At 48.8% G+C, this 14057-nt stretch overlaps 2 protein-coding genes across 9 annotated transcripts in view; one reads left to right on the forward strand and one right to left on the reverse strand.

Moving 5' to 3' along the window:
- Positions 1-751, reverse strand: part of USP37 (ubiquitin specific peptidase 37) — a 97773-nt gene extending 97022 nt beyond the window's left edge. For all 7 annotated transcript variants that reach the window (XM_062191781.1, XM_062191773.1, XM_062191766.1 and 4 more), the window contains exon 1: positions 591-751. The gene's annotated coding sequence lies outside the window, so the exon portion shown is untranslated. The remainder of the gene's footprint in view (positions 1-590) is intronic.
- A 476-nt stretch (positions 752-1227) lies between these two features.
- CNOT9 (CCR4-NOT transcription complex subunit 9) overlaps positions 1228-14057 on the forward strand; it is a 28440-nt gene continuing 15610 nt past the window's right edge. Inside the window, exon 1 of one of the 2 annotated variants that reach the window (XM_062191983.1) lies at positions 1228-1390. In XM_062191983.1, coding sequence (XP_062047967.1) covers positions 1367-1390 — 24 coding nt within the window. In that variant the 5' untranslated portion in view covers positions 1228-1366. The remainder of the gene's footprint in view (positions 1391-14057) is intronic. The other variant, XM_062191974.1, reaches the window with a different exon arrangement.

Here is a 14057-nt window from a genome sequence, read left to right on the forward strand (position 1 = left end):
GCCTCCCAGTGGCCCCCCACCCCCGCAAAAATCGTTTACACGGGGCTGAAATGTTGGAAGGATTATCGCGAAATCACGCTAGGGTAACTATCCGGGACACACGACTCTCACCAGTCACAGCTTCCTCTCGTGAATGACAACTGACCGGATGGCCACAGAGGGGAAGCAGTCAAATGCACGACAAAAACGCGATGTACGCCTTTTAATGAAGAGTTAGGCGGAGGCGGGTAAGGAATGCTCATCAGAGCGAGTGTCATGCCCACGGCCTGATGGACAAGCGCAAAGGAAGTCACCAGAAGAGCCGGCTGGCCTCCTCGGGGGGCAAGCAGCGAAGGCTGATAGTCCCAGAGAAAAAGGGGGTCAGGCTCGGGGTGCGGAGGGAGCGAGTGACATGCAGGTCAAAGGCGAGGGGAAGCCGGCAGGGAACAGCCAAGCGGAGTGCCCGTGCTGCCGGGGGGACTTGCAGGGGTTCCGGCGGCCCAAGCGTCAGCCGGGCCAACTCCGCAAGAGTGAACGCCGGGTGGGCGGACCGCACGGGGAAGGGAGCGCCAAAAGAACGACTCCACGGAGAAGCCACTCCGGCGTCTTACCTGTGTCTGAGAGTCCGGAGCCCCCGACAGGCCTGCCAAGAGCACGGAGTCCACGCGGCGCGGGGGAGCCGGGAGGGAAGACGGAAAGGACCTCGGGCCCGAAAGAGCGAGGCCGCTCGCTCCCCCTGGTCAGGGAGAGCGGCTGATGGCGGGAACTATGACCACACGCAAACACGCACGCACGCACGCACGTACGCACACTCGACGCGACCAGAGGCAGGCGCGTGCGCGGTAGCCCGCAAACTCCGCCCCCTGTGCGCCTTCGCCCCGCCCCAGCACCAAACGCTGCCGGGACCAATAGCCCCGCCCCTGTCGTGACCGTACTACGCACGCGCACTTTCACTTCGCTGCATTCCGTTCTCCCACCATTCCCTTCTTCTCAGCCCAGTCGGGCATGCGCGATACTTGTCCTGGAGGGACGCCCGGCTTTTCCCGCCCTTCACTGGCCTCCGGAGGAGGGTCAGAGTTCACTCCCCTCTCTGAAGATACCTGCCCGATGCCGAGGGGTGCGGGAACTAGTGGGTCGCGGACGACCTTCTGGTCCTGAAATTTAAGGGGCAAAGGACAGACTCTGGGACTGTTAACTCGGCCGAGGGCCGGGAGGCGGGAAGAGGTTGTGTGGGCGGGGTCAGGGGTGAGAGGTCAAGGGGCTGCGAGGGGGCGGAGCGAGCCGGAGGCGGATGGCGGCTCATCATCTTCAGCGGCAGAGGCGTTGAGACCGAGACGCGGGGTCAGGCGCGTCTGGCGGAGGAAGGAGAGCGGCGGCCGCTCCCAACATGCACAGCCTGGCGACGGCTGCGGTGAGTGCCTGGAGCCGGAACCCTTCCCGGAGCCCCGCGCTCGGCCTCCCCTCCTAGCACACCGGGTCCGCCTCGGAGCCCGCGAGGCCCTGGCTTGTGGCGGAGCCGGCCTCCGCTGTCCTCGCCGGACGCCTCTCTCGGCCTGCTGCGCGGCTCCTCGCGTTCCGTGGCGGCGTCGGGGCCTGCTCCCGCGCGCCGAGCGTCTCCTTCGCGGCCGGGGCCGGCCATTCATTGACGAGGGCGCCCAGCGGCGGTTTCTGGGCGCCGGCGGCAATGCGGGGACCGCCTGGGGCTCTCGGCTCCGGCCCGCGCCCTCGGGACTCGCCGCCTGGGCACATGGTAGCGGGAAGGAGATGATTTCTAGCGCACGCCGCTTGCTTTACGTAGGGAGAAGCCGAGGCCTAGAGAAGGGCTTCGTTACTGCGTCCGACTTAACGTTTAAAACCTCTTTTCGCGCATCTCGTTTTACAAGCGTGATCTTTTAACGAGACAAGCGGGTCGCGCAGTTCTCCGGTCTGAGATGAGCCCACGGCTTCCTGTTGGATGGAGATCAGGTCCAGGCTCCTTGCCACGGCCTTCAAGGCCTTGTGGGATGTGGTCCTTGGTCCTTACACACACACACACACACACACACACGGTCGCTGTGCCTGAAATGCCCTTCCTTCGTACCTCTCCCTCCTTACACGCACGCACGCACGCTGGATGCAACGGATTCCCCTCCCGCGGGTCTCCACCTGAATCTGCCCCCCTCACACCACCTCCTCCCCATTCAGGGCGGTTTGTAGCTCTAAACTCTTCTCTTGCTGGAGCAGCCTCACGCACCGATCCCAGGGTGTAGTCAGTCGGTGTCTGCCTCTCGAATGTTGGCAGTCTCCCTCCTGAGGGGTAGGGAACATGTGGTCTTGTGTACATGATTTCCCCGGGGCCAGGACTCAAACACATTGCTGATTGGAAGATACAGCTGAGTAGGGTTTGACCACTGAGAATGCCTAGCCACAGTGGGAAAAAAGAGTATCATTTGATTTGAATACACTGCTCTGAAGGCCAAGTCCACTTTCTCCATTTCACTAACGGGATGCAATTTAAGGAGAGTAAGGTACTGAAATTGCCAAGATCTGGAAAAACACCAAAAACTGCCTTAACTTTAAATATAGAAAGTGAAAATTGAAGCTGCACATGACTGAGCTATGGAAAAGCATTGCCTCGTGAGGTTTGATCTCATCCTGTCATTTCCAGGGCCAGTGGTATCAGTCTTGGGTCACTGTGCATCTCAGTGTAACCGTGCAAAGTGCAAAGACAGCTTTACTATCTCTCCAGTGATGGCAGCTTCTCTAGCTTTTTTGTTCCTTTTTGCAAGTTATATGTGTAATTCAAGAAGAAGCAAAATGAGGATGCTGCTGGTAGAGGCGAGGCAGGAAGAACAAGGGAAATTCTAAGCTTGGCTTGCGCAGCTCTCAAAACCTGATTGGGTCTTCTCCAGTAATTTTACCTTTGCTACCAAGGCACTCGCCCCTGTGCCTCCTGAAACGCTGTAGCCATTTGATTCGCTTTCAAATAAATAAATAGATAATGTTACAAAATAAAATAACAAAGTCCTTGGTGATTGACTCCCTGGTTTAATAACTTGGTCCCAAACTTCAGCCTTGGCACTCTTTAATTTCTGCTTCAGTAAAGGACCATGGAGGTAGCTTCAGATGAACAGAACTACAGGTCTTCACAATGCCATAGTCTTTGTAATGAATGTTAGACTACTGAAACAGCCAAAGGTCAGCCGTTAGGAGACGTATTTTATATGCACTTTTCAAAAATGTCCAGGGGCCAGTGTTGTGACCCAGCAGTAAAGCTGCCACCTGTGATGCTGACATCCCCTATGAGTCCCGACTGCTTGTCTGAGCTGCTCTGCTTCCAGTCCAGCTCCTTGATATTGCAGTGCAGCTGGGAACGCAACTGAGGATGGCCCGTGTACTTGGGCCCCTGCCCCTAATGGGATCCTGGGCTTCTAGTTTGGGCTAGAACCAGCTCCTGTTATACCCATACCCCTCCCCTTGGTTGCAGCCATTTGGGGAGTAAACCAGCAGATAGAAGGTCACTTTCTCTCTCTCTCTCTCTCTTCCTCTGTCACTCTGCCTTTGAAATAAATGAGTAAATACATAAATAATCTTTTTAAAAATTTAAAATGTTTTACAGCAATTCTTGCCATCAATTCTAGCATCCTTAAACTCTTGTCTTTCTCTCACTTTCTGCCTAGCCAACAGCATCATTAGTCATATCACCTTAAAGTTGTGGTGGACTCCCAGAATCCTCCTCTTGGGCAAACAGAGCACTGTATACTCTAAAGCAGGGGTGAGGAATGTTCGGCCTCCAGCCTGTACAAGGCCAAAGCAGCTGCCAGTGAGACTTGAAATTCAGTAAATCCACAGCAGGCTAATTCTTAAATCGATAATTTCTGTAGCCCATGACTGATGTTATAAATATCCAAATGGTGTAGAAAAGTTTCCTCATTCTAGCTCTAATGGATCTAATTTGGTGTCTCCACCTGAGCCTCCCAATTTGCCTAACTTTTCTTTGCTTGTCCATGTCAATATTTATTCATTAAAATGTTGTTTGAAAGGCAGAGGTATAAAGAGGGAAAGACAGAGGCAGAGAGATCTTCCATCCACTGACTCACTCCCCAAATGGCCCCAACAGCTGGGGCTAGGCCAGGGTAAAGCTAGGATCCAGAAACCCCATCTGCATCTCCCACGTGGGCAGCAGGGAACCAAGTCCTTGGACCATCTTGCGCTTTTCCACCACATTAGCAGGGAGCTAGATTGGAAGTAGAGCAACTGGTAAGCTGGAACTGGCACACCAGTGTTGGATGCCAGCATTGCGAGCAGCAGTTTAACCTGCTTCACCACAACACTGGCCCCACTTCCATTTTTAAAAATTATTTTGGGGGCTGGCATTGTGATAGGGCAAGTAAAGCCACTGCCTGCAAGGCTGGCATCCCATATGGGCACCGATTTGAGTCCAGGCTGCTCCACTTCCAATCCAGCTCCCTGCTGATGGCCTGGAGAAAGCAGCATAAGATAGTCTGCATCCTTTAGGCCCTTGCCACCCATGTGGGAGACCTGGAAGAAGCTCCTGGCTCAATGCCAACCATTAGAGCCACTTGGGGATTGAACCAGGAGATGAAGATCTTTCTCTCTGTCTCTCAGTCTCTTTGCCTTTCAAATAAATAAATCTTTTAAAATTATTTTGAAAAAAAAATTCTACCTCATAAAATTGTGAGTAATTAAATTAATACAAGAATGTCTTTTGGGATGAACGTGTGGTGCAGCAGTTAAGTTGCGACTTGGGATGCCCACATCCCATATTGGAGTGCCTGGTTCAAATCCTGGCTACTCTGCTTCCAGTTCAGCTTCGTGCTAATGTGCGTTCTGGGAGACAACAAATGATGAGTCCAGTATTTGGGTCTCTGCTGCCCATATGGAAGACCTAGTCTGAACTCCTAGCTCCTAGTCCAGCCCTGGCTATCAGGCATTTAGGGAGTGAACCAGTGGATGGAGGATTTCTCTGTATCTATCTCTATCTCTTTAAGTGTGTTTTCTTTGAATGTCATTATTAATTTGTTACCCTAAGCCATGATGAGCTATCTCTAGACTTGGGAAAATAATTTCTATAGGAAAACCTGTTTCCTCTTAGAATAGGAGAATAATCCCATTCTTTATTTACTGTTAGATATTCATGGTAGGAAAACAACTGTTGTGACCCTTAAGTAATATGTTATAATTTCACTGTTTTCTGTTTAATAAAGCCATCAACATCAATTTCTAAAGATTCATGAGGAAATAAGTTTATTTCCGATTTATGATAGATGTGTGTTTTATTTAAAATAACTTCTAAATATCTTTCACATTGTTAAGACATTTAAGAGACAGAAGGCCAACTATTAATACCCTATGTCTATGATACTTGGAATTAACTAGTGATGACTCACTTTAAAAAAAAAAAAAAAAGATTTATTTGAAAGGCAGAGTTAGAGATCTTCCATCTGTTGGTTCACTCCCCAAATGGCCACAACAGCCAGGGCTGGGCCAGACTGAAGCCAGGAGCCAGAGTTTCTTGCAGGTCTCCAACATGGGTACAGGGACTCAAGAAGTAGTTGAAACATCATCTACTTTCCAAGGCGCATTAACAGGGAGCTGGATTGGAAGTGCAGCAGCTGGGATTGAAACCAGCATCCATATGGGATGCTGGCACTGCAGGCAGCATCTTTTTTTTTAAGATTTATTTATTTATTTGAAAGAGTTACACAGAGGAGAGACAGGGTGGGGGTTGTCTTCTTACATCTGAAGGTTCACTCCCCAGTTGGCTGCAACAGCCGAAGCTGCGCTGAAGTCGGGAGCCAGGAGCTTCTTCTGGGTCTCCCACATGGGTTCAGGGGCCCAAGGACTTGGGCCATCCTCTACTGCTTTCCCAGGCCACAGCAGAGAGCTGGATCAGAAGAGGAGCAACCGGGACTCAGAACCAGTGCCCATATGGGATGCCGGCACTGCAGGTGGCGGCTTAACCCCCCTGCCACAGTTCTAGCTCCAAAATGTACACTTACAAGGGGTTATTTGTATGCAAATTATACCTCAATAAAAGTGATTTTTTTTCTTTTCAAAAAAAAAAGCCTATTAAATAATCACCAGTCTCAGTCTCCTCTAAAATCTTAGAAATTATTTATTTATTTATTTATTTTTAGGGTTTAGTGTGTTTTTGTTTTTTTTGACAGGCAGAGTGGACAGTGAGAGAGAGAGAGAGAAAGGTCTTCCTTTGCCGTTGGTTCACCCTCCAATGGCCGCCGTGGCCAGCACGTTGCAGGTGCTTCTCCTGGTCTCCCATGGGGTGCAGGGTCCAAGCACTTGGGCCATCTCCACTGCACTCCTGCGCAATAGCAGAGAGCTGGCCTGGAAGAGGGGCAACCGGGATAGAATCCGGCGCCCCGACCAGGACTAAAACCCAGTGTGCCAGCACCGCAGGCGGAGGATTAGCCTATTGAGCCGCAGTGCCGGCCAGAAATTATTTAGTTCTAAGTGACAGACTAGTGATTATTTAATGTTGTTCTCCATATTGAGCAATGATGAAATTGAGGCTTGAGAAGCAGATGTGGCATAGTGGGTTAAGTTGCCACTTGGCAGTAATGGTTTGAGACACAGCTGCTCTGCTTCTGATCCAGCTTCCTGCTAATGTGCCTGAGTGTCAGCAGATACTGACTCAGTACTTGAGTTCCTGCTACCCTTGTGGGAGATCCGGATGGATTTTCTGGTGCCTTGCTGTTAGGACCATTTGGGGAGTGAACCAGTGGATAGGAGATATCTCTTTCTCTCTCATTCTTTTAAAAATTGAGACTTGTGGAGATGGCACTGTGGCGTAGTGGGTAAAGTCGCCACCTGCAGTGCCAGCATCCCAAAATGGCACCAGTTCAAGTCCCGGCTGCACCATGATACCTACCATTACTGTTTGTAAGTTAATGTCATCTCCAATATAGAAGTCATTGGTGAATTTGCTTATCTACCAATGATCACTATATGCTACTAGATCCACAGCATCAAAAATATATTAACAAAACAATTATAGCATCTGAACTGGGAAGCTTTCAGAGTATCTTTAAATACAGAATGGGATGAGGAGGAAATCTGCCTGCTCTTGTCTACTGATAGTTTTCCCAGTTTTTAAATGAGGATAATAAACACCTTGTGATTATTAAACCAAATTTTTAAAAAGTACAACGCAGAAGCCAGCATTGTGGCGTGGTGGGTAAAGCCATTCCCTGTACCACCAGCATCCCATGTGGGTGCTAGTTCATGTCCTAGCTGCTCTACTTCTGATCCAGCTCCTTGCTAACGGGCTGAGGAAAGCAGTGAAAGATGGTTCAACTGCTTGGACCCCTGTCACCTATGTGGCAGTCCTGAACGAAGCTCCTGGCTCAGCTCTGGCCACTGTGGCTGCTTGGGGAGTGGAAAGTGAATGGAAGACCTCTCTCTCCCCATCTTTCCCCTCTGTCTCTGTCACTGTGACTTTCAAATAAATAAATCTTTTATATACATACACATATGTGTGTGTGTATGTATGTGTGTATATATATACACACATATATGTATGTGTGTGTGTGTGTGTATATACTTGGTGTTGTGGCATAGTAAGTTAAGCCACTCCTTATAACACCAGCAGCTCTGCTTCTGATCTAGCTCCCTGGTAATGTACAAATGAAAACAGTGGAAGATGGCCTGAGTACTTGGGCTGCTGCACCCATATGGGAGACCGAGGTGGAGTTCTTGGCTCTTGACTTTAGCCTGATCCAGCCTTGCCTATTGCTGCCCTTTGGGAAGTGAACCAGTAGATTGAAGATATCCCTATCCCTCCCTCCTTCCCTATCACTCTGCCTTTAAAAAAAAAATTTCAGCACATTTTTTCTCTCACCTACCCTGGCTCTTTCATTTTCTACCTCTTTTAGAAAGATAGATTTTCAGATTCTTCTGTTTTGCTAAAGGTGAGTCTAAATAGCCTGTGGGTGCTGAAGGTGAGTAAGGTAACATTTTTAATATTTATTACCATCAAGATCTAGTGGGCCACTAGAGTAGTGCTTTGCTGTTTTATCTAGGAAAGATGTCCAGAATATTTGCACTGTCACCTGGTAATAGAAATCAGTATGTAACTCAAATATAAAAATATTTTCCTTTTACTCTCTAAACAACTAAATTCCTTTGTATGTGTCTGTATGTGTTTGTGTTTAAAGATTTATTTATTTGAATGGCAGAATGATAGGTCTTCCATCTACTGGTTTATTTCCCAGATGGCCACAACAGCAAGGTTGAAGCTGCTTCCCAGGTGCATTAGCAGGGAGCTGAAGCTTTCATTTGCTAGTTCCCTCCCTAAATGTCCACAACAGCCAGGGCTGGGTCAGGGCAAAGCTAGGAGCCCAGAGTTCAATCCAGGTCTCCCACATGGGTGGCAGGGACCAAGACACTTGAGCTATCTGCTGCCTCCCAGGGTGCGCAGTAGCAACAAGCTGTATCAAAAGTGGAGGCCTCAGGACCCCATTATGGGATGTGGGCATCCCAAGCTGCAGCTTTATCTCTGCAGCACATGCATGCTCCGGTGTAAGCATTTTGATTAGCGGTCCTTGTTGAATTGTCTAAACCATGATGTAGTATAGAGAACTGTGCCAAATACTTTACTATCTAATTAAAACACTTACTAAGTGCTTTATAATCTCAATTACAGAATTTCTCTTAACATCAGTGATATTGTTCATGATGTGAGTGTTCTTTCAGATTATTTTCAACTATCAGTAATAATACTTTAATTTTCTCAGATATTTATTCATTATCTATTATGTTATAGAAAGTTCCCTTTAGGCCAGATCTAGTATTTCAGGCAAATGAGAAATTAAGAGTATAGAGTCGTTGCCAGAATGTCTGAATTCAGATTGTTGCCATTTAAGCATTAAGTAACTCTGTGCCTCAGTTTTTTCATCTATAAGGTGATAACAAATATTTAAGACACGACCTGAGGGGCCGGTGCTGTGGCGCAGCGGGTTAATGTCCTGGCCTGACGCGCGGGCATCCCATATGGACGCCGGTTCGAGACCTTTCTGCTCCACCTCTGAACCAGCTCTCTGCTGTGGCTTGGGAAAGCAGTGGAAGATGGCCCGAGTCCTTGGGCTCCTGCACCCGTGTGGGAGACCCGGAGAAAGTTCCTGGCTCCTGGCTTCTGAGCAGCAAAGCTCCGGCCATTGCAGCCAACTGGGGAGTGAACCGGTGGATGGAAGATCTCTGTCTCTCTCTCTCTCTCTCTCTCTCTCTCTCTCTCTGCCTCTCCTCTCTCTGTGTAACTCTTTCAGATAAATAAATAAATCTTAAAAAAAAAAAAAAAAAGACAAGACAGGACCTGATAGATTAAGCACTGTGTGTTAGCTCCCATTTTTATTTATTTATTTATTTATTTATTTATTTATTTTTTGACAGGCAGAGTGGACAGTGAGAGAGAGAGAAAGCTCTTCCTTTTTGCCGTTGGTTCACCCTCCAATGGCCGCTGTGGCCGGCGCATCGCGCTGATCTGAAGCCAGGAGCCAGGTGCTTCTGGTCTCCCATGCGGGTGCAAGGCCCAAATACTTGGGCCATCCTCCACTGCCTTCCCGGGCCATAGCAGAGAGCTGGCCTGGAAGAGGGGCAACCAGGACTAGAACCCGGTGTGCCGGTGCTGCAAGGCAGAGGATTAGCCTGTTAAGCCACGGCGCCAGACCCCATTTTTATTTTTAAAAGTAATTTTTTTTTTTTTGACAGGCAGAGTGGACAGTGAGAGAGACAGGGACAGAGAAAGGTCTTCCTGTGCCGTTGGTTCACCTTCCAATGGCCGCCGCGGCCAGCGCACTGTGGCTGGCGCACCGTGCTGATCCGAAGCCAGGAGCCAGGTGCTTCTCCTGGTCTCCCACGGGGTGCAGGGCCCAAGCACTTGGGCCATCCTCTACTGCACTCCCAGGCCACAGCAGAGAGCTGGCCTGGAAGAGGGGCAACCGGGACAGAATCCGGCGCCCCTACCGGGACTAGAACCTGGTGTGCCGGTGCCGCTAGGCGGAGGATCAGGCTGTTGAGCCACGGCGCTGGCAAAAGTAATTTTATTCATCTCATGGCAGGTAGATAGTTGATTTGCTATCTACTTCTGTTAAATAAGAGGATGATAAATCAACAGGATGACAAAAAGGAGAATCCCTACCCCCACTATTTCAGAGTTACACAGAGAAGGAGAGGCAGAGAGAGAGAAGTCTTCCATCCACTGGTTCACTCCCCAGTTGGCCACAACAGCTGGAGCTGTGACGATCCAAAGCCAGGAACTTCCTCTGGGTCTTCCCACGCAGGTGCAGGGGCCTGAGGACCTTGGCCATCTTCCACTGCTCTCCCAGGCCATAGCAGGGAGCTGGATTGGAAGTGAAGCAGCCAGATCTTGAACTGGCGCCCATGTGGTATGCCAGCGCTTCATGCCAGGGCCTTAACCCACTGCACCACAGTGCCAGCCCCTCCTTGCCCTAAACTTTTAAGGTGGTAGAACAGTATAAATAAATATACTCCACCTTCTGACAGGAATGATATTTCCGAAAATCATTGTAGTCTTTAGCTTGAGGGCCTCTCTGTAACAGGATAAAAAGGGTAGGTGCTTGGACAGTACTGCTTTGCTCGTGGGGTAGGCGGAAAGCCACAGGAAGCCTTCTGTCATATTTCTGCTTTGAAGCCTGTGACTCCTTGAGGAGCGTCACCGTTGGGAGTTACAAAACAGCTTTTAGCAACTTACCGTAAGGCACTTAAGAAGGGCTTAAGCTGTGCGGTATTTTAGTCCATTTAGCAGGGCCTCTTGTGGTTCTTTCTCTCAGGCAGTTAAAATGATAAGCATCAAGCTAAAAGCTTACAGTCAAGCTTCCATTTATAGATAGCCATTCTTCAGGTTGGGGAGAGTAAATTGGGGTCCACCTGAAAGTCCATCTTATGCTTATCCTGTTCTTCAGTACAGGCAATTCGTTTTGTTTCTTGTCCTTCCATGTGTGCAATGGTAAGTCGTCATTCTGTCACACCAGGTGTCGTGGGAACTTGTAAATTCTGTGAGGCGCTGTAGTGTAGTTAGAAAAGCAACTTCATTCTGGGGAATATCTGCAGGTTAACTTCTGTCACCATCACTGATCTCATCTGCATTTTTAGATCTTTTTTTCTATCTACTCATTCTCTTATTCTTCATGGTTTGGGGGAGTTAAATGAAAAAATACTGGACATATACATAGAAATCGCTGTGAATTCGTTAGACATTTAGAGCTCAGAGGTAGCAATCATAATCATTTTTCTAGTCTGCCATCTTATTTTCCAGATAAGACTAGTTAAGGAACTTAACCAAAGTCACAAGTCTGTTTGACGAGCCTGTAGAATTATAGAAATGCACAAATTTGGGGAGAATATTACAATTCTTTAGCATAATATAGTATATTTTCTGAATCTATATAGCTTTAACTTGAGGAAGTAATAAATGGTTGTCAAGGAGATGTAGATAGAGTATATATACAAATCATTAGGAGATCGGACTTTTCCAAATTTAAAGATTTGTTTGTTTGTTTGAAAGGCAGAGTTACAGAGAGGGAGAGTCAGAGAGAAGTCTTCCATCAGCTGATTCACTGCCCAAATGGCCACAATGGCCAGAGCTGGGCGAGACCGGAGCCGGGAGCCAGTTCATCCACGTCTCCCACATGGGTACAGGGGCCCAAACACTTGGACCATCTGCTGCTGGTTTTCCAGCATAATAGTAGGGAGGAAGAGCAGCACCTGAACCAGCACCCATATGGGATGCCAGCACTGTAGGTGGCAATTTAACCTGCTACACCACTGAGCCGGCCACCAGCTTTTCCAAATTGTATAGGTTTTCTGCTCCAATGGGAAGAATGTTAAAAGTTAATTGGAAGAGACTTGTAATAGGTGAGAAAACCATAACTTTGGGACTGGCACTGTGGCTCAGTAGGTTAATCCTCTGCCTCTAGTGCAGGCATCCCATATGGGCACCGGTTCTAGTCCCAGCTGCCCGTCTTCTGATCTAGCTCTCTACTGTGGCCTGGGAAAGTAGTAGAAGATGACCCAGTGCTTGGGCACCTGCACCCACAGGAAAGACCCAGAAGAGCTTCTGGCTCCTGGGTTTGGATTGGCACAGCTCTGGCTATGCGGCCATTTGAAGAGTGAACCAGCGGATGGAAGGCCTCTCTCTCTGTCTCTCCCTCTCACTATCTGTAACTGCCTCTCAAATAAATTAATAAAAATCTTAGGAAAAAAAAAACATAACTTTCTATCTCAGAAGCTTTTATAGGGGTGGGCTTTTGGCGTAATGGTTTTTCAGATCACACTTGGGACATCTGTATCACATGTTGGGGTGCTGATTTCATGTCCTTAGCTACTTCCAGTTCAGCTTTCTGCTAATGCGTATCCTGGGTACCACCAGTAATGCCTCAAGTGGTTGGGTTCCTGTCACCCAAGTGGGAGACCTAGGATGAGTTCCAGTTTCTGACTTCAACTTGGTCCAGCCCACTCCTGTGTATTGGCAGGCATTTGGAGAGTGATCCAGTGGATGGGAAATCTCTCTTTGTGTCTATCCATCTCTGTCTTTCTGCCTTTCACATGAATAAATTATTTAAAAGAACCATTATAGGGCATAGGGATATTAAAAAAAAAAAAACCTTATGAGGCAGGTATTGTGGATAACCCATTAAGCTGCCACTTATGACACCCACATCCCACATGTTGGTGACCCTGGGATCGAGTCCTACTTTGGCTTCTGATCCAGCATCCTGCTGATATCCGTCCTGGGAGACAGCAGTACTTGGGTCCTAGGTAGAGTTCCTGGCTTCAGCCTGGCCTAGTCCCGGCCATAGCAGGCATTTGGAAAGCGAACCAGCAGATGTAAAGTCTCGCTCCCTCTCAGCCTTTCAAACAAATAGAAATAAATAAACTTCAAAAAAGTATGATGTGGAGAGTTTTACTGTATAAAAGGAAAACCAAGTGTCCCATGTGGATCCTCATCCATGGAGGTAACTGCCATTATGTTTCTTATGTGCACTTCTGGAAATTCTGTATGTAAATGTATAAGAATTTAAAATGCATGTTTTAAGGGAAACATATGCTGTTCATCTCTTTTTTTTTTTTAAAGTGTGGTATCAGTACATATAAGCAGATTTTTTTTTTTTTAATTTTTGACAGGCAGAGTGGACAGTGAGAGAGAGACAGAGAGAAAGGTCTTCCTTTGCCGTTGGTTCACCCTCTAATGGCCGCCGCGGTAGCGCGCTGCGGCCGGCGCACCGCGCTGTTCTGATGGCAGGAGCCAGGTACTTCTCCTGGTCTCCCATGGGGTGCAGGACCCAAGGACTTGGGCCATCCTCCACTGCACTCCCTGGCCACAGCAGAGAGCTGGCCTGGAAGAGGGGCAACCGGGACAGGATCGGTGCCCCGACCGGGACTAGAACCCGGTGTGCCGGCGCCGCAAGGCGGAGGATTAGCCTGTTGAGCCACGGCGCCGGCCCTTTTTTTTTTTTTTTTTTTGACAGGCAGAGTGGACAGTGAGAGAGAGAGACAGAGAGAAAGCTCTTCCTTTTTGCCGTTGGTTCACCCTCCAATGGCCGCTGTGGCCGGCGCATCGCGCTGATCTGAAGCCAGGAGCCAGGTGCTTCTCCTGGTCTCCCATGGGGTGCAGGGCCCAAGCACTTGGGACATCCTCCACTGCCTTCCCAGGCCACAGCAGAGAGCTGGCCTGGAAGAGGGGCAATCGGGACAGAATCCGGTGCCCCGACCGGGACTAGAACCCGGTATGCCGGCGCCACTAGGCGGAGGATTAGCCTGTTGAGCCGCAGCGCCGGCCAGATTTTTTTTTTTTAAGATTGATTTATTTATTTGGGGCTGGCGCCGTGGCTCACTTGGTTAATCCGCCGCCTGTAGCGCTGGCATCCCATATAGGTGCTGGGTTCTAATCCCAGTTGCTCCTCTTCCAGTCCAGCTCTCTGCTGTGGCCCAGAAAGGCAGTGGGAGACCAGGAGGAAGCACCTGGCTCCTTAAATAAAAGGATTACATAATAATTCATTGTAAAAATGTACCAGTACATATTTAACCAGTCCTATATTGATTAG

Source organism: Lepus europaeus, chromosome 1 (assembly GCF_033115175.1).
Source record: "Lepus europaeus isolate LE1 chromosome 1, mLepTim1.pri, whole genome shotgun sequence".
Lineage (NCBI taxonomy): Eukaryota > Metazoa > Chordata > Mammalia > Lagomorpha > Leporidae > Lepus > Lepus europaeus.